General features: G+C 43.1%; 1 protein-coding gene across 1 annotated transcript in view; it reads right to left on the reverse strand.

Moving 5' to 3' along the window:
* Positions 1-14,629, reverse strand: part of LOC109311083 (dynein heavy chain 9, axonemal-like) — a 50,852-nt gene extending 36,223 nt beyond the window's left edge. Inside the window, exons 1-3 of the mRNA XM_019536513.1 lie at positions 14,463-14,629; positions 10,673-10,789; positions 1,887-2,037 (exon numbers count right to left, since the gene is read on the reverse strand). Of these exons, the coding sequence (XP_019392058.1) occupies positions 1,887-2,037; positions 10,673-10,789; positions 14,463-14,603 (409 nt within the window). The 5' untranslated portion in view covers positions 14,604-14,629. The remainder of the gene's footprint in view (positions 1-1,886; positions 2,038-10,672; positions 10,790-14,462) is intronic.
* Between the last annotated feature and the right edge of the window lie 5,729 nt (positions 14,630-20,358).

The following is a 20,358-nucleotide window of genomic DNA, read 5'->3' on the forward strand; positions in this document are numbered from 1 at the left end:
TCCAACAAGGCGTCTCCCCTGGTGGGGCTGTGCACCTCCTGGGTTAGATGGAGGTCCTGCATTCTGGCTAGGAACTTACATGAGCGGTCAGACCTGGGTGACTGCTCTTCCCAGCAGATGTCCAGAAACAACAGTGCTATGCCCCTTTAAGGGAATGAACTTCCACTCATGCCCCTATTCTAGGTACCTGGGAGACTCCCTCTAGTCATGTAGCACCAAGATAGCAAAGCAGGCAGTACTGAGAGAGCTAGGCAGGCAGCACCAGTTCTCAAGTAGCTTCAGCAGGCAGGATCTCCTTCCCCGTCAGTTGCCAGAGAGAGAGAGTGTATGTCTGCTAGCTACAGCCTGGGCTTATATATCCCAGAACTCTGCCTCCTGCCAGTCAAGTGACATCAGCAGGTGTGGCCAATTACTTCCTTAGGCTGTTACCCCGGCAACCTGCAGCTGAGGAGATCTGCTTGGCCTGCCGAGCTCCCTGGCCAGGCTTCTTTGGCCTTAAGAAGTAGGTACATCTTAGTGCCCTGCTACACAGCACCAGCATAAACTTACATTGTACATCGCCACTGTCTCTTAGTGGCAGCCTATACATGCAACCCCACTTAGTGCTCTTAATTGGTTCCTGAAAAAACGAGCATTAAGCGAAATGAGCATTAAGCAAAACTGAAAGTATTTGACGACCCAAGATGGCAACTGCAATTGTATTTAATGACCCAAGATGGTGACTTGACTGTGAGTGAGTGCTATAACGAAACTCACTGAGCGCTAAATGAAATCAGGTATCAATTTAAAATAAGCATTATACTGAAATAGTGCCAAGCGAAACGGCATTAAGCGGGGGTTGCCTGTACTGATTCTCAACCAGGGTGAAACAGAATTCCCAAGATAAACCCAAAGATTTAAAATAAAAATCCATAGGTGTAGTCTTTCTGAGTTCGTTGCAACAGAAAAATAGCTCTATTATTATTTTGTGGTTGAAATAAATAATTAAATACATAAATAAAAGTCTGAAAACTAAGGGCTGGCATTTTCTAAGGAGTCCCTCAAGTCTATCCAGGGATGCCTCAAGTCTGGCCTACAGAACCACTGGCCTACATGGATTTAAGTCTTTCATAGCCACCAAAGGTTAGAATCTTCTTTCATTCAAACACCGGAAACTCATGCTGTTAAACCAAGAAGCCCAGGGTTCATCCCCTCCAGGTGATATGATCTGGGGTGTTATCAAAACGCTACTCTGTGATCCTGACAATATGATAGAACCCTGTGTCCTTTTTGTATCATTACATATGGAAAACCAAACATGTCAGGCATAGACTGATTAAAATGCACAGTACAGACTGCCTGCTGGTATAGTATGCATTTGCAAATTACAGGGAAAATTCTGGAAATTAACATCTAGGCCTTTGTGAGCCTCTCTGCAAGTCCCACTAAATATTGAAGGTACTATCCAATGATGGCAGAAACACCCAGCTTATTGGGTGTCCCAGTTAATTTGGATATAAACCTAATTATACATCACTTCCAGAGTGGATTTAAGAAGAATTTTTTTTTAAATATACACATTTTACTTGATTTTTATATGCATGCATGCATGCATTTCCTTCTTTTCTTCACATTTTTTAGTAGTTCTTGACTATTAAAGTAGATGTTCTACAGCCCTGATCACAAATTTTCCCCTGAAGCAATTTCCAACAGACAATGTCCTTTTGACAAAATAGATTTTTCTGAACATTTACATCATCATAGAGAGTTATAAGCAATGGACAGCTTTCAAAAGTGACAATTTAATTTTCTAATTAAAAGCCAAAATGTTAAAAAAGAAAAGAAAAAGCAAAAGTAATCCACTCTGGTTTCTCAACAAATCATTTTGCACCATTAATAATGCATACCTAACTCCATCTCCTTTTGAATATGCCTAGAGTAGATCATTTTAGCATCTTCTAGGTCTCTGTCAAACATAGTAATGAGCAAAGGATATTTATTGGCAGCATCAGCAGCTATCAGTGGACGTTCCAGAAGGCTTCCAAACATATCCAGCAACTAGGGACAGAAACAAACAGAAAAGCAACAAAAAAAATTATTATTATACTGTACCATCTTCTTCATCAGGCCCTGGTCTCTATGAACTTCTTCCTTAGAAAGTCTTAATGCCATGATCAATAAGGGATGGCTTGGAAAAAAATTAAATCTGTATGTAATAAAGTGCTTCTCCAGAAACAACTGGGCACACCCCCTCGGGGGGAGTGGAGGGGAAAAGGACAGTACATGGCTACCTACTCTGGTCCCCTAGTTTGGCCCCCTTTTCCTTTCGCTCTCTCCCACCTGCACAGCCTAGTATTAATTAAGATGTTCTTTGAGAAGCTGTCTTTAAGGAATCTAAGTCTAGGCTGTAAGCACCTTGTCTCCCTATCTTGTGCCAAGCCCCAAATCAGGCAGTGCTGTGTGAGGCTTTGCCCCCACTTTCTTTCTCCTGCCCCCACTCTTTGCCAGTAGGTGGATCACCAGGCCTGCATGGCTTCAGTCCGTCTCAGTCTTCCTCTTTTTTGTCCAGGCTCTGGCCAGTCTAAGTTCTGCCCCCTTCCCTAGTCTCTCACCCATCAAGGTAAGCCCAGAAAAGAAAAATAGGATAAACTCCTCGGTGTGCTGGGCCCTCTGCTCTACAGGCTCCTTGCCTCCCCTCACAGCCAAGTCCACTGGGTGTTCCTATTGTCATGAGCAGAAAAACACAACAAAAAAGAACAGCAAGCAGGCCCGCACTGTGTTTTTAAGACTGCCTGCGGTCCTCGGGGTATCCTGCTTCCCTGGGTCCCTCTGGTCTCACCACAACCAATTCTAAAGTCTGTCTGGGCACACCGAGTGCCTCACCCCCCTGGGGGGCTCTTCTAGGGTGAACATAAAACTGCCTTCCAATTTTTGTATCCCATTCCGGGGACCTTCCAAGGCATTACAACAGGTGGAAAAGGAAAGGGGGAAAATGGAAGTTCTCAGTACTTCCCAGGCACTTGCCTCTTCGTTCTGCAAGTGCCTCCTTTTAGGCATCAGATATCCCAGGCAGTGGAGTTTCCACCCCTGTCTCCCTACAGGGCTGTCTCCCTCCACAGCCATGGCCAGCTCCCTTCCTCTGGCCTGGGGAGAGCAAATTGGATGCTTATCTTGCTGGGATCCTATGAACCCAGCTGACTTTCTGCCCTTTGGGCGGGGGGCTGGACTCGATGATCTTCCAAAGTCCCTTCCAGCCCTAATGGCTATGAAATCTGTATCGCACTCAGCGCCACCCACCTGGTCACCTGACTGGGCTTCCTGTTCCCTGAGTGCAGGTGTGCTCAGTGTCTTGCTCTCCTCTCCCTGCTGGGTCCTGCAGCTGGCTGACTGTGGGCTGAGCTTTGCAAGTGTGAGCCCCTGGCCCAGGGCCTGGCCTCATCCCTTTTCTGGATATCTGCTCGTGTCTCTACTGCCAGCTACTTGTCCCCTTGCTGTCCAGCTGGGACCTCCCTTGACAACCAGGGGCCTCTCCACACCCTCTGTGCTGGCTGGTCCCCTCCTTATAGCAGGCAACCATCCCCTTTTTCTGGGTTACAAAGGCTCTGGCCTAAATGGGGCCCTGCTGCCTTTCCTTCCCTGGCCCCTTCTTCTCAGTCACAGGGCTAGGATCCCCTATTACACTATATGCATCACACATTTTTCCAGGAAATCCCTTCTTTCTCAAAATACTTCTCAAACTTTCTCCATAATGTGGTTCACTTTTCAATACTCATAATATCGAATACAAATAATTAAACACTAATAATTCTCTGAATGAAAAATACTGAAATCAAAATTGTTATTAAAAAGTATTTTTTTAAGTTTGATTTTTCATGACTTTTGTTACTAACATTTTTATTAATAAATGTTATTGACAATGATGTTGAAAAATTTTCACTCTTCAAGTTAGGCTTTTTAGGTAAATAAAAAAGTTTTCATTTACTGAAAAGACAGTTTTTAGCAAACAAAATATGTCAGTGTCATAATAAGGGGAAAAAACCCAATAACCCAATGTTCTTATACAGTGGCTTTCATCAACGGATGTCAAAACACTTTACACAAAGTTGGTATCATTGACCCATTTTATAAACAAGGAAATTAAAGGAATTGCCTAAGTCACCAGCATTGTCAACAATTAAACCAATGCTCCAGAGTACCAATCCAGGACAACAGTCATTAGATCATGTACTTATAATAAAAACATCAAGAAAATAATTTTATGAAATACTCTTTAAAAAATACGCATTGATCAGTTGGTGCACATCAAATCCTGTTAAATGGGAGCAATAACAGTACAGAGCCATGTGTGAGAGAAAGTAGTGAGGACCAAGCTGTACAAAGCAAAACGGTCAAGAGGCAGATCAATGTCAGACATCCTACTTTTCCTCTGGGCCAGGTACATGAGCCAGATTTGCAAACTGGCAATGGGGGCAGAATGCAAAATAGCTTACTTTGTCAAGTATTTTGCAGGGAAGCTGCTGCGACAGTGGCAGGTGTACACAACCAACAGAAGTGTGAGGACCATGGTGTACCCATGGTTCTATGAGATCCTGAAAACTTCCAGGAAAAATACAAGCTGCATGACAAGACTCTAGCAAACCCTGGTGAACCATGACAAGATACAGGAGGTGGTAAGGGCAGAAGACATCTTATCACCCAGGGACTTACTACCTAGTGACAACTGCCAGGCTGCGTGGGAGCAAATCTTCCACAAGGACTTGCAGAAGGAGCACAGAGACCTGAACTGGCAGACAGCCCATCGGGCATTCCCTTTATGGTCATGGAGAAACAGCACAGAGCAGAAAGGTCCATCTAACTGTCCAAGACCAACCTGCCAGTGACAGGCAAAAACAATTGACCACCTTTTCGGGGACTGTCCATGTGCCAGGAAGGTGTGGAAGAAAGTACATGTACTCCTGGTGGTGACAGGTTTCAGAATCCTGACCAGAGAACTGGTCCTCTATGGGCACTTGACCAAACAACAAGGGGCCCCAACAGCCCACTTCAACCAGTTTGTCTCTTGCTTCAGGTATGCCTGGGGAAGGTCCAGAAACCTGCTCACAAAAAAGCACTCAGACCAACAATTGAGGACCGTGTTAAAATGAGGCTGAGTGAAATGTACTGGTACTGCAGAAAGACAGAAGGGGACAATGGGAAAGAGATGGTGGACCCCATATAGAAGAGAGGGGACTGGCATAGACTTTTCAGAGGCAAGTCCCCCAAAAAGAATGAGGACAATGGTGAGGACAGTGATGACGATGATGATAAGTAAAAGCACTGAATTGATGGGTACACAGGAGCACAGTATTGGTTGTAGCCATGTTGGTCTAAGGACACAGGCAGATGAGGTTCTTTGGGATATCTTTGATTAGACCAACTAAAATAGTTTTAAAAATTCTTCTTTGCAAGGTTTGAGTTACAAACACCCTCCTTCAGGCAGGGGGAGTGTCTGCAGTTGTTTTGTGCTCTTCCTGGGTGGAATAGAAGCCAGTATGCAAGAATGCAGGTCTGTGAAAATGCAAAGGTGTAGCAGTGACGGTCAGAGGGGGAAAGAGACAATGGGTGAGAAACAGGTTGGGTGCAGGGGAGGAAATGGTGCCCTGGTGATAAAATGTAGAGGGTAAATTGTAGCGAAGTTACATGGGGTTATCAGTTGGCATGCAGGTTATAGTGTGCCATAAATCCAATGTCTATATTTAGCCCATGATTTTTTTTGTATCCACTAGGTTGATGAAGTGAAGTTTGTAGGCTCATCTGTGAAAGGCGTTTTGTAAATTCCCTTTGAGGATTAGAACTGAGAGATTGGAGAGAGAGTGGTTATCTTGTGTGAAATGTGCATGCACAGGTAATTGGGTATTTTTGTCTTTGATAGATTTTTGGTGTGCGTTCATTCTGGTATGCAGTTGTTGTTTGGTTTCTCCTACATATTTTCCATATGTAATTTAGTGCACTGGGTGAGATGCATTACATTTCTGGAGATGCACATATAAGATCCAGTAATGGTGATGGTTCTGTTGTGGGGTATAATTATTGTGGAAATAGTGAAGATATGTTGGCAGGTTTTACATTTCTTGTCATGGCATGGTCTGGATCCATTCAGTGTGTTTTGGGTCATAGGAATTTTGCTTTTGGTAACGAGGTTTGTAACGGGACTAAAATAGTTTAACTGTTCAAGTGTATTTTATGTTTTGGTCTGTCAAGTGTACAGTAGTGGGGTGTGTGTGTGTGTGTGTGTGTGTGTGTGTGTGTATAGGTGGACAAAGAGAGAGAGGGGGAGGTAGATGGGTTGGTGAAAATCTCATCAGAGCTAATGTGGTCTGGAACTAATAAAGAGGGGAAAGAAGAGGGGGGAAATGGGAGAAGGGAACAGGGAACCTATGTTAAAACAATAAAACAACTGACAAAGATTATGGGGATGCAAAATGGGGGAGGATTACAGCTGACGGCATCAAGCAGCAGCATAGAAGACTTGTAAAGTGGTAGAGATGTGAAATTTAAAATGTACAAGTATGGCTTCTATTGCATCTGTAACTGTCAGAAGTGTGTGACTGAGGAAGGGGTAGAATAAAATTATGCCAATACTGAGTAAGGTAAAAGCGGTCATATGTTTACAGGACTGTGGAATCCCATGGGAGCGGGATTACAAGCATTTTGTAAAGAGACAAAGATGAGAACCACTGTGGTGGGCAGAATCAGATGCAGACAAAGCAGCTGGAGTTGCAGTACTGCTCAAGAATGAGAAAGTAGAAATGTGGCAAGTTCAAGTGATTGTGGAAGGGAGACTGCAATGAATAGTGGTGGAGTTTGAAAAGAAAGTGCTAGAGATTGTTAATATATATGCAGTGGCTGAAAGAGAAGGAAGGATCACCCAGAATTTGAAGGTGTATGTAGGAGGAGGTAGGCAGCAAATGCTGGTGAAGGATTTCAATTGCATTATGTAGGAGGAGGATGGGACAGGAGATGGAGGGGAGGGAGAGATAGACAATTCATCCAAAGTACTGATTTTTGTAATAAAAGAAACAGGTTTAAATGATGGGCTAGTGAGAAGGTAATTACGAGGATGGAACCAAGTGGGAGACAGGAGTCAAGGGCTGATTTTGTATTAACATCAAATGGATTGCAAAGAAGGAGATCTTAGATGTGACCTTCAGCAATCACTGAATACTGAGAATGGAACTGAGTTTAGAAAAAAGTTAAGGTAGTGGGAAAGAGATGTGGAAGTTAAATGTTTAATTATTACAAAATGAAAAGAGGTGTCAATAATATGTGGAACTGTATTTAGATGGAGGACTCTGAAGAGATATTACAAAAGTGTCTGGGAGTGGTTGACTATGATAGAACAAGACAATTCTTCAGAAATATTGATCTAAGAAGTGAGGAAGAGGGTGGCACAGCTAAAAGAACTGTAGGCAAGGAAGCAGGAATTATTAACGGAGGTAGTAAGAGGAGTTCAAGTGAAAGAACTGGAAGACAAAGGGATAAACTGAAGAATGGTTCAAAAGGAAAATGGATGGGGAATTCTTTCTAATCAGAGCACCTTGGGTGGAGAAGTGTGAGGAATGCGATAAGTATTTTTCATCAGAATTGAAGAAAAGAAGGAAGGAATTGAAAGCAGTGAGAACTGAAGAAGGAATCTGAATAAAAGAGAGGATGAAGGTGTTGTATGCGAGGGTGAAGAGTTGTACAAAAGAATGGATGAAGGAAAAATGAAGGTGTTCCTTGAAGGGACAAAGGAAGCAATAGAAGATAGAAAGAAGCAAAAATTGGAAGAGAAGTTGGGTATGAGAGAGGTGGAGGACTGCTTAAAAGCTTGTGAGACTGGGAAAGCACCGGGAAGATGGACTTCCAGTGGAATTCTATGAAAAATTTCCACAATGGCTGGGAACACCTATAATACAGCGGTGGTCCCCAACCTTTTTTTTTTTTTTACCATGGCCCGGCAGGAATGGGACGGGGCACACAAAGCCAGCTGCCTCCCTCTCAGGGCTCCCCCACCACCCAGCTTTAACCCCAGAAGCTCAGCTCTGACCCCAGAAGCCGCCTGCTCGGGCAGACAGACAGGGGTCTGAGTGGGGGGCTTGTGCCACAAACCAGCAGCCAACCCACCACAGCCCAGTACTGGACAGCAGCCCAGTGGTTGGGAAACTCTGTAATAGAGATATACAGGGAAATAATGGAGGGTGGGGAGATAGGGGATGATTGTGCAGAAGATGTGGTAATTTTGATATGCAAGAAGGGAAAGGAAGACGTGTTATGAAACTGGAGGCCAATAACCTTTTTAAATGTAAATTACAAATCAATGGCAAAAGTATTGGCCAAAAGACTGCATGACTATTTAGGAGATGTGATACAAGAAGAACAAACATATGCCATTACTGAGAGGAGGATATACCAAGCCCTATGGTTAAGGGGGCGTGCCACATCACTTGTATAAGTGAGGAAAAGAAACACAATAATAATGAATTTAGACCTGGAAAAAGCTTATGATAGGGGCAAATGTGATGTCAAGTTTGAAGTATTGTGGAGGATGGGGTTTCTGGCTCAAATGATCAGATGGGTCAAAGTACTAAACAGTAAAGCAGGAAATTGAGTACTGGTAAATGGTTACTTGAGCAAAACATTCCCCATACAAACAGGGGTAAGACAGTGATGCCTTCTGTCCCCCTATCTTTTTGTGGATATGGCAGAGCCATTGGCACAGGTAATTCATTAAATGTACATTACACATGGATTATGTGAACATATTGGCTCAGGACAACATATCAATTGAGAGGGTATTAAAGCATGCTGAGGACTATGGTGAAGTGTCAGGGTGAAATTAAATTAGGTGAAAAGTATGTTGATGGGTGTGGGGAACTGGGAGAATTTACAGAAGTTTGGGCTCCAGGTGGTAGAGGGTGTAATCAAGATCTTGGGAATCCTAATGGATGCCAAAGGGAAAGGAACAAAGGTGTGAGAGAAGTTAGAGATAAAAGTGAGACAGATACTGAGATCATGGAGTGGTAGAATGTTATCTTTCAAGGATAAAGCAGTTGCGGTGAAAACAGTACTCTTGCCGATCATCCTTTCCATGGGAGTGGTATATCCACCATCATGGCAACAGATAAGGAGGGTATAGAGGCAAATATGTGTCTTGAGGGGGGAAGTAAAAGAGGAATGGTAGACAGAATGGAGCTATACAAAGCCAGGGAATAGGGGGTTGGGGAATACCAGATTTGGAAAGCTTTGTGTATACTTAGTTTATAAGTATGCTCTGTAAAGAGATAACAGAGGAGGTGGGGAAGACTTCATGTTTCTGCTGTCTTGGCAGGAAGAACGTTAAGAAGATGGGACACATACAGGAGAGAATGGAAAAAATTGTGGGCATGGCAGCTGCAAGCCCACTATGCAATGATCAAGAGCTTCATACAGGTAAATAAACTTGAGAGAGTGGGATTAGAGTACTTGAAAGACCATAAGAAAGTGATTAATATTATTAGAAAGAAAGCTAAGATAACATTAGTTGGAGATCTGACAGAAGGACAGATAACCAATATGTGGAAGGAAGTAACAGATAAGTGAATAAAAAGAGAACATACAGGTATCACATAGATGACAATACCGGATATTCTTCCTGTGAGGGGCATTCAGCATAATGGGGCTTGGAAAAATCAATGGAATGCCCGAAAGAGGGATGTGGAGCTGAAAGATCTGTATCACATATATTTTGGGACTTCCCTTTTGTGCAAGGGGTATGTGAGGGAATGCATTGTTTTGTGAGGGCAATCAGTACGAACTGTAACTTAACATGTGAAATGGTGTTGTATGGGCCATGTGTTTTACTGTCACGCTCAGTATAAGCTGTATTTAATCAACTTCATAGTTGGCTTCCATTACTGAGCATATATATGCTCCTTTTAGCAGCAGTTTAAATTTAGTGGATTTAATGAGGTTTCCTTGCATTAAAATGTAAGACTAGGGACTTTTTCCTTGAGTTGATTCGGGGGGGGGGGGCGGGAAGCTTTGTCTTATATTTCAGTGATTGCAGTACTTATCACACAATAAAAAGCTCTAACCAACTATAAAGATAGACCTCAAAAATATGTTCTCTATCAAGCTTTAATCTGCATATGTAGTATGGTCTTCCCTGCAGCTGGGAGTCCCATCAGTTCACAGGATTCCCAGCAGCAGAGGTGCACTTTGCCCAGCCAGGACTGCAAGTCCCACAACTGCTAAGGACTCTCAGCTCCAGCATCTGCAGACTCTGGGTCTTGGCATTAGCCCACAGCTGATGGGTTCCTGCAGCATGCCTCCTGGCAAACCCCTAGAATCAATGCTGTGGCAATCTCCCCACCCTGGGGGTGCATGAAACCCCTGGGGTAGGAGGATCACTACAGGTGAGATCTCCCAACCCCAGGGATGTGTGAAACCTTCAGCAGCCCCAGGGGGTTTCACCACACTCCCTATTCTATGAATCACACATTAGATCCCATTGTACCTCTACCTGCATGTGTTGAGGGGGCCTTAGAAAGTACCTGTTGTGCAAGCAGCTAAAACAGTGGTTTGCATTTTAGACAAATCATCCTCATAACCTTCACTCACAGAGAAAAGCCACATGAGAAGTTTATTTTGAGCTTTTCCTGCAAGAAAGTGCCTCTCTCATTACAACACAAACCTTGAAAGCATGCTCCAAGTCAGATGCATCATCAAAAGCCTGGCAGAAAATAGTCCCCAGCCGTCTGTCCATATCTTCTACTTGTTGCTTGAAGTTAGAAGCATCTTGTTCAAATTCCTAAGGAATGGCAACACACTAAGCTATTAAACAATGTTTGAGCTCAGAAGCAAATGTGCTTGACAAAAATGGCTGCAATGGCTATCTGGCACACACTTCCTATCCATTTCCCTCATTCTAGGAGCTGAAAACACTTTAGTTAATAGAAGTGGATCCTCAGTTGGTGTAAACCCATAAAGCACCATCAATTATAATTCAGCCTCACTATTTTAGAGTAGCTAGGGAACTGGCTCTAACTATCTCCAAGTCTCTTTCTGTCATGTGCATTTCTATAGCTTCTCTGATGGTGTTTTATAATCATTCAGGCTGCTAAAAATGTTCCTTTTCAGTTAGATTCTGTAAATTAAATCTGTAGGTCAGAAATTCCACAAATGTACTTTCTGCATACAAAGCAGACATGCTGTATTTGCTGGCATAAGACATGCACCTTTTGCCAAAACCTGGCTGCTAAGAATTGGGTGCATGTCTTAAATGAAGAAATGTGAAGAACAGAGGGACCAATTCTACCAAAGCTAAACTGCTTGGCCCCACTTCTTAAGCCAAGTGGGCAGCTATTAACACCTGCCAAGTCAGCTGAGGGCTCACACAGCTTGAGACAGACAGTTTGGTTCAGTCAGCAACAACACCTGGGGGCATAATCCGACTGGAGCCAAACTGGCCAGCTCTGCTTCTCAAATGGGGTGGGCCTTCAGCTGACTTGGCAGGCAACACTGGCTGACCACCCAGCTTGAAAAGTGGGGCTGAACAGTTCAGCTCTTGTAGGACTGGATCCTCAGCTAACTTGTGACTGACCACCTGGCCTGGGCAGTTTGGCTCAGCCAGTGACATCAGCTGAGGCTGTGATTCTGCAGTTGAACCATCTATCCCCACTTCTCAACCTGGGTGGGCACCTCATCCTGAACCTAGAGGGTTAACAGAGCAGTGATTGGCTTTGGCTTACACCCTACTGAGGTTGCTTGTGTTTTCCCTGCAGAAATACCATATTTACCAGTATTTTCAAGGAAAGATATTTTTTCTTCATTCCAGCTTCCAAAAACAAGAGGTATGTGGTATGCAAGAAAATACAGTACTTTAAACCAAATTCATGTTGTGGTTTTCATCAAAAACTTACTAAAAATGTGACAGTGTTGAGTCACTTTACATTCTTTTCTTATTGAAGGTTAAAAAAATCTTAAAATTTAAGAATGAAAACTAAGTTTGAGGTTTGTATTTTTTAAAGGTAAAATAGTTTTGAACTAAAATTTGACTTGGCATACTGTCAAATTTCAGGCTGCAGAATGGAGATAAAGCTACTAAAATTAAGTTACATAACAGTCATCTAAAAAGATGCCCAGTGGTATGTAATTGTTATATTATTATTATTGCATTTCAGTGGAGCCTAAGATAACGGTTTTCTCACATACATGGGAAACTCTTACACTAAGAGTAGCACTCAAATTTTAAACTATTAAATGAATAAATCAGATTAAAACATCAGGCAAGAGGCCTGAAATCAGAAGAGACTGCTCAGCATACGTGTCGGACCAATTTCTGCCTATTATATTAGTAACCATTTTTTGCCAAATTCCTTCATGTAGAGAAGTTGTTTGGAAAAGTAACAATTTGTATACTTTATAAAGAACACTTAACAAACACCGGAGATCTCACATACGGCACAGGCACACTAATAGTGTGGATTACAGAAGGCAAAACATTACCAATGACTTACAGGATTGCAACTATTACCCCATTTGCCCAGCCACCAAGTTGGATAGTTCCTTTTATAAATACAGATACCTGTTATTTTTACTTGAGTAAAGCATTATTATGCAGTGAAGCACAATATAATTTCATACAATAACCATGCAAAAATTAGTAAATTTGCTAACTACAATAGCTGAAGCACAGGAAAGACAACAAACACCAGTTTCAAAGTTTCCAGACAACCTTAACTATTTCCTGTGTAATCTCTAATTACCTCCGAAGAGAGTAATTACCACAGACAGTGGTCATTGTGCCTCTTGCTATAGCCATCCTACCCTTCTTTATTCACTATGTCACTTGAACTTACTAAGTGTAAGATTTAGTGATCAAGCCTGTGTCCTCTCTGTAACAGGGAACACTTGCCCTGTTACCGTAGGAAGACTACAGGGCCAGCAAGACTGGCAAAGGTTTATGGCCTGGGGAAAAGGCTGCTGCAACAGCCAGGAGTTCTGTCCTGAGAAGTAGCTGCGTGCAGGTGCCTTAAATTCCTTTGTGAGGTTAACTCTCTGTTGGTAAAGGGGGTCTCTCTCTCTCTCTCATTCACCCCTTCAAGGCTGGAGTATCAGGAGGGCCCAGAGCCCCAACTGTAGAGCCTAATCCCCTGCTGTGCCTCTGTTACTGAGAAGCTAAGGCTGAAATTAAGTGGGCCTAGTGCTGAAAGTAGTAGCTAGAGCAAGCAGGCCTGGGCCAAGAGGTCCAGGGCCTAGACAAATATAAAAAGGGTGGAACCAAGTGACCCAAGGGAAACCACACTCTAAGGATTGGGATGCTTCCTGCAAAATAGGGTGTTTCATCAAGGCATGGCACATCAGATACAGGGAAGCACTTTGGAAATACTAGGAGGGGAGGGGAAGAAAGGAGAGGGGGCAGGCTAGTGAGATGCTTGGTGTTATCTCCTGTCACACCCTCCAGTTTAGACAGCCATATATTCTCTCTATGCAGCTATACCTTAAATAATCAGTCCAAGTAAAACTGGTACAGATATAGCAACTTGCTTATTAACCAGTATGTCTCCTGCCATTCATGCTTATTCATTGGTATTAACTTGTCTTCTTGTGTCCAGGTGGAGGGTAAGATGTTGATTTATTTTCTGACTGAGAAAGATGATCTCGGAGAATACTTCTGCCCTTGTACAATACCACTGATCACCACCATGGTAGCTGTGTAAGCTTTGTATATTTGACCAGAATTAGGAGTGCCGCTAAGAAGCTGCCACAGACTAGCAAACTACAAATCAGTCAGTGAAGGCAATCTCCAGGTTACGTAAATGGTGAAAAATAGGATAAATCAGAAGTTCCCTTTATATTACATATAACCATGGACAATATGTCTTTAAAATATAATTTAGACCTTTGCTTTGTTAATGAAATGTTGACAGGTGGACTACATTACATAGCAATGAAGGTCTAAGGAATAAAATCTCTAAATAAAACCTAACACGGATGCCTACAATGGCTCTTGAATGCTGATTTACCAGATAATGAATCATCATGCAAGTACTAGCTTGAGCTTTAGATATTAGTGTGAGCTATGAGTGCATCAATCAGTGTATAAAGTCTGTGATACAAGGAGTATATGGGATACTTTCCTTGATTTTACTGTCAGTGTATTAAAATGTTCCCAAGAAGGCTTATCATCAAATCTGTGATGCTACAGCTGCCCTGTTGCTGACCTCCAAGCTAGTTAAGTTAAAGCCAATTTAGGTATGAAATGCAGAGCAGATGTACACTCAGAAACCAGATTTATGTAATCTGACAAAACCAAACATTCTTCTAATTGGGGATGAAAACAAATAAACAAACCAGAAAATGACATATTGATTGAAGAAGAGGTTGAAAACAGAGCTATAAATTTTCTAGTAGACCTGGGATTTTTCAAAAGTTGAAAGCTTTTACTCATACTTGGTTGTCTTGGAGTCCAGTACACCTACCAAGTTTGTTGTGTCAAGACAATCGTAGCTATGGTCTGACAATACTTTATACACTTCCTGGAACTCTTCATACATGCTTGAGACTTGCTGGCTTAGAGCCTTCCCTTTTATCCCGCTGAACTCTATCTTTTCCAGCTTCATTATGTCCAAGGCAGTTGCTAGGAGGTCCTTTAGAGTGAATTAACAAAGGAACCAGTTAATATGTTAATAAAAGATGTTGACAAGTTTTCCTAACAAAGTAGTTTCATACTGTGAAACCATGTTGACAACAGCATCCTTGACTCTTGACAAACTATCAGCACATTCAGTGCCTGATAAGCACTGAAGTTGGGCTATCCTTGGCACAAGCAGTCTGCAATTCATGTTGGCTCTGCAGCCTATTAGCTCATACTCATATCTCATCATTCTTCAGATGTTTTTTGCTCCAGCAGTTTACTTACTCTAGTTCTTGAAGGATGAGCAACAGACGGATAGTTTTTATTCTTCTAATTTTTGAGACCTCACTCCTAAAAGGGTTGTGCTAATTGTAAAGCCATATTTAATCTATTTACTTGTTGAAAGATACAAATAGAAGCCCAATGACATTTTCAAGAATCAAGGTCCTGACTTTTTAGGACACTAAACACCTTTAAAATCGGACCCTTAGAAAGTTAAATCTCATTGGAAGTCAGTCAAATTTATGCTCCTAGATACCTACAGCTTAGATCCAAAAAAAGACAGAAGGTTTGCAAAGCTGAGTAGTACAGTAGCATTTCTACCTGAAATGCCTGGTGGGAAATCCAGAACATCACTTAGTCATGTGATCTTTCTAAAAAATTTAAGAAAAGTTTTTCAGCATGAGATTTTACCCATTCAACATACTTAAAAGTTTAAGAATGCTACCATATTTGTTTGATTCTAAGATGAGGGCTCCCCCCACCACTTAACATGGGAGGAAACACCTTATCTTAGAATCAAGTATGAGGGCAGTGGGGGAGGCAGTCGATTGCTCTGGCTTGGATTCAGCCCCCTACCCAGGGTCAGGGCCATAGCAGTAGCTGCCTCTCCCAGCACCCGCCAACTGCCTCTGCACCCTGCCATTTCCCCCTGCCATGCAGCTTCTGCTCCCCACCTTGCCTCTCTCTACCTTTCCACATATGCTTGCTCTACCTGCAGGCCCTATCCACACTGTAGCCTGAGGCTACAATAGCAGAGCCTCAGCCTGGCCCCAAAGCAGCACTGCACAACCCACAAGGCTGCTACAGGGGGCCTGGGATGAGGCTGTACTCCATGCCCCGAACTAGAATGAGGATGGAGCCTGCTGACACAAAGCAAGAGTAAGGGAAGGGGAGGAGGAAAGCAAGAAGCAGAGGCTGGAGGGGAAGTGGCAGACAGCAGAGGTGGGAAGGGGAGCGGCACAAACAGGGGGCAAGCTGCTTGACTTCCCCACAGCAACTGCTCCTTACTGCCTTCCCCTTTGCAGCAGGGGTGGGAGGATGAAAATAACATGCCCCACCCCCAATAATTAGATTCTCTACATAGAAAACTATAGCAAATGTATGTTTGTTTTCCATGTAGAGAATCTAACTGGGGGAAAAGGGTTGCCTTTAAATTCAAGGTCATCTTGGATTCGGATAAATATAGTATTTAATTATTCTTCATATAAAATACTACTAAATTAGCCCTTGGAGCAAGGACTGGAATCAAGGGCTCCTCCCCACCTTGATGCACATTTTAACCATTAGGTTAGAGTTAGGCTCACTCTTTCTCCTGATTTTAGATCCAAGGAACCTTACTTATTTTTTACACAGTGCAGCAACTTCTACAGGATGGTGTAAAGCACACTGCCTCAAAATAACCAATAAACTGGTGGTTCGGGTACTTGAGAAGAGGGAGGGGATTTGGGTTTGAAGCCTCTCACGTAGAAGAAAAAATGAACCTGTTCTTGCATGGGGCATGGGGCTAAGCATGAGGTTCTTGCGTAATAAGTGAAAAGTGGCATCAGTACCACCTTTTCTTCCAGAGACTTTTTTTGAAGAAAATGATGGCCATCCTTGTACTTTGAATGGAGACCAATCCATTAGATGATCTCTAAGTACACATACCAGATGAAAACCCTCACAAACAACAGTCAGAAGAATTCTTTAGTTAGGGATCCCAGTCAGTCTATAGCATGAAGTAGGTACCAAGCTGCTCAGTCCTGCCAAGACTAAGGTGTTTCTGGACATACAAGGAAGCAGTATTCTAAGCTTAAAAATGATGCTCCTACAAAATGTACATTCCTTCAGATTAGGCAGCAGAAAATCTGGCATTTTCAAGAGCAGAAATTTGGACCTAAGGTTCTGACATTCACTGCTTCGTTCTTGGATTTGACACAAGTGGAACAGGAGTCATTGGGTTAGTTGTGATTTTTGGGGCTGTCCCAAGAGCAACATGGAAGTAGTATAGATAGCACCTTAGTGCTAAATCCAATAATGGACTTACAAACCAATAAGTTAGGTGCTACAATGTCTAACTTTGGAATCCAGAACCCTGTGTGAGGCACCTATCTCCCTATACAATGCATGGATAAAGTCTTTTGCCTCAGAATGATAATATGAAAACTTGCACATCAAGTAGGAAGCTTCCTAGAATTAGCTAAAGGAGATATTCCAGGTGGGGATATGTCCACACTCCCATCCCTCTCCAGAATTTGGGTACCCAAATAAAGGATACAGGAACCTCTATCCCTATGGATCCTCCAGAGCCTAGAATCTCATCCTGAGGATAAGTGCCTACAACTGTTCCTTCCAAAAACTGAATGATGCTGTAAGGACCAAGTCAAAGGCAGTCTTGCCTAGTGGTTAGGCCACTGGGTAAGGACAGGAACAAGGGTGGAGTCCAAATTATGGGCTGAGTCAGGGGTCCAGAATTAGGGACCAAACTACCAGATCCAAAGGAGAAAACCAGAGGCAGAGGCCAATACACAGGCTGAGTTGGGGACCAAATTACCAAAGTTGAGTGGAGTTCCCAAAAGCCAGAATCCAGACGCAGAGCTGAGCAGGGTCAAAATCCAGAGGACCAGAATGCAGAGGATCCAGAGAGGTTTATCACATCACACCTTCAGGCAGAACCATAAGTTGGCCATCAGTCTGCTGCCACAGGTGGACTTAAATGGAGGGGATCTGCTGTCCCCAGCAGCCAATCAGGAACCCCTACCAGTGGCCATTCAGTTCATCAGCCAGGGTGGGGCTGCCAGCTAGAGCTTCAGGCAGGTTTGCCCTACTGGAGAAGAGCAATTAGTTGTGGCTGAGCTGCCTGACAAATACACACTGCTTTGTTGTAAGACAAGGAGGTAGGGTTTCTATCCCCTTTCTGTAAATAACCTCATAAAGCACTAAGTGGAAGACCCAGGTTCATTGTCCTCTTCATCATAACAGGGGCTCAAACCCTCTTCATCATAACAGGGGCTCAAACTAACATCTCCCACGAAAGTGTTATTAGCACACAGAACTCTGTACCAAGTGACTGAAGTAGCTAGAGTTTTAAGAATATTGATAATTAATTATGCAATTCTGAGTGTTGTAATTATGTCCCTGTTCCCAGATCTTTTTCTGTACTTACATACAGTATTCACTGGATAAGCTACTAACACAGTCCTGAGAGCAGGAAACAGAACTGAGAACTCCTTCCTCCTTCTGACTTTACAGTCATATCTTCCCTTTCTCATTCTCTCCCCCTAGCTTCATGAATCTTGCATTCATTAAGGATAAGAGCTCTACTAGGTTGTGATACACAATATCGGCAGCAGTATGTCTTCTCCAAATCCTGGCCAAGTTTTACAAAAAGTGACTCCAAATGCAGTTTGTTTGTGGGTATTAGGCATCCTCTTAGGACAGTTAATGGAACAAGCCTCACAGTGAACCCAGTGAGGATAAATGCATAGTGCCTCATCTGGGGAGAAGTAACCAGAGACATGAATATAGGTTAGGAGGAGATGGCTTAGCCAGCACGCTGGCTGAAAGGGATCTCAGGGTTATGGTTGATCACAGGATGAACATAAGCTGCCAGTGCAATGCTGTAATCAACAGGGCTAATAGCATACTGATATGCATTAGCTGATACGCAGTGAGCAGGGCTAAGGAAGTGATACTTCCCCCTTACTCGGTGTTGGTGAGACCACAGCTGCAGCACTGGGCATCACACTTCAGAAAAGGCCTGGAGAATATTAAAAGGGTCCAGAGAAGGGCCTCAAAATGATTAAGGGCCTAGAGGACAAACCTTATGATGAAAGGATCTGAGACTGTCCAGCTTGGGGAAGAGAAGACTGAGGGGGGAGTTGGTAGCCATCTGTAAATATGCAAGGGTGAATATCGGGAGCTGGGAGAAAAACTGTTCACCGGAGCACCCATGGGAGGACAAGAAGCAATGGCCATTTATTGTTACAGGATGGTTTCAGGTTGGATATAAGGAAGAACTTCTTTATGGTAAGGGTGACCAGAATCTGGAACAGACTTTCCAAGAAGATGGTGCAGTCCCCAGTCTTGGAAGTCTTCAAGAGGAGACTGGACAGACACCTTGCTGGGATCATTTGATCTCAGTAGTATTCCTGCCCAGAGCAGGGGGGTTGTACTCAATGATCTTTTGAAGTCCCTTCCAGCCCTTAATTTCTATGATTTCTATGATCAGAGGTTTCCAGTTCACAGCTTCTGGATTTGCCACATTCCTGCTTTAGGCACCTAAGTCTTTTATGGGATTTTAACTTTAAGCCTAGATGTTGTATAGTAGTCTCTAAATAGGTCCCCTGACACACATTCACTTAAAGGTGCCATGGAATCTGATCAATAATCATGCCTGTCATGCCAATCATGTACGGCAGGTGGCACAATTTTGGGACTGGGGCCCAGTTCCCAATTGCACCCTTTCTACTTGCTAGTCCAGGAGGAGCCCAGGATTATGATGCAGGGCTCCCTTGCACCAGAAAATTGAAAGATTATTTCAACTTGGTCCGGGGCTTGGTCTGGGACCAGCAATCAACCAGTTGCTAGCTCTGATCCCCAGGACCACACCAGGGCCAGCTCAAGACACCATTACAGTCCTGTGGCTGAAACTGACTATCAGCCCCAAGCCCAAAGCTATCATACATTCTATTTAAGATATCATAAGAACCAGCCATTAAAATGTTCTGTGTTACATGTAGAACATTTTTATTGCTGGTTTGCCATTTTATAGCATTCACAATATGTGTTAACTTTAACATAGCCTAACATTCTTTAGAGTTAGTATGTGCTAATTAGAAGTTGGCCCCACAGGCACACAGGAGAGGAAAATATGTGGGGCCAGCAGGATAAGAGAAAGCTAAAGGATATGTAGCTCTGATATACTCATTGTACTGAAAAGAAGCAACCCTGGATTCTATTTTGCTCCTAATATTGCAATAACAACCCCACTCTCCATTTCAGTCAGTGACTAAAATATGGATTGTGTGGTAGCCTTATCTTCTGGGGAAAGGCCTTACCACTGGAGAAAGGCCATTATAATGCCTAAGCTGTGGCACAGTGGAACGAGTACAGTATTGGGAAGTAAGTTTTAAGTTCAACCCCCTTCTAGATGAGAGGGCTTAAAACCCAGGCCTCCCACTTCAAGGTACAATTCCATAACTATTCAGAGAGGAACTAAAACACTGCGGGGGAGTGTCTTGTTCCTTTTCCAAGACTTATACTCCTGTTCATACTCCTTTACCAGACTTATGTTCAGTGCATGACCAGTGCATAAGCTACTGTACACGCTCAGCCTACAGTGAAGAAGTAGTGCCAAGTATCCAGGTATGCAGATAGAAAACTACCATTAAGGCGCACAAACAGATGTAGAACTAATTCCACCCTCTGTAGACTTACATTTGCAGTATTTTCTCTCAGTTTTACTCCATATTTCTAGA

Source organism: Crocodylus porosus, unplaced genomic scaffold (genome assembly GCF_001723895.1).
Source record: "Crocodylus porosus isolate Cpor-Errol unplaced genomic scaffold, CroPor_comp1, whole genome shotgun sequence".
Classification (NCBI taxonomy): Eukaryota; Metazoa; Chordata; order Crocodylia; family Crocodylidae; genus Crocodylus; species Crocodylus porosus.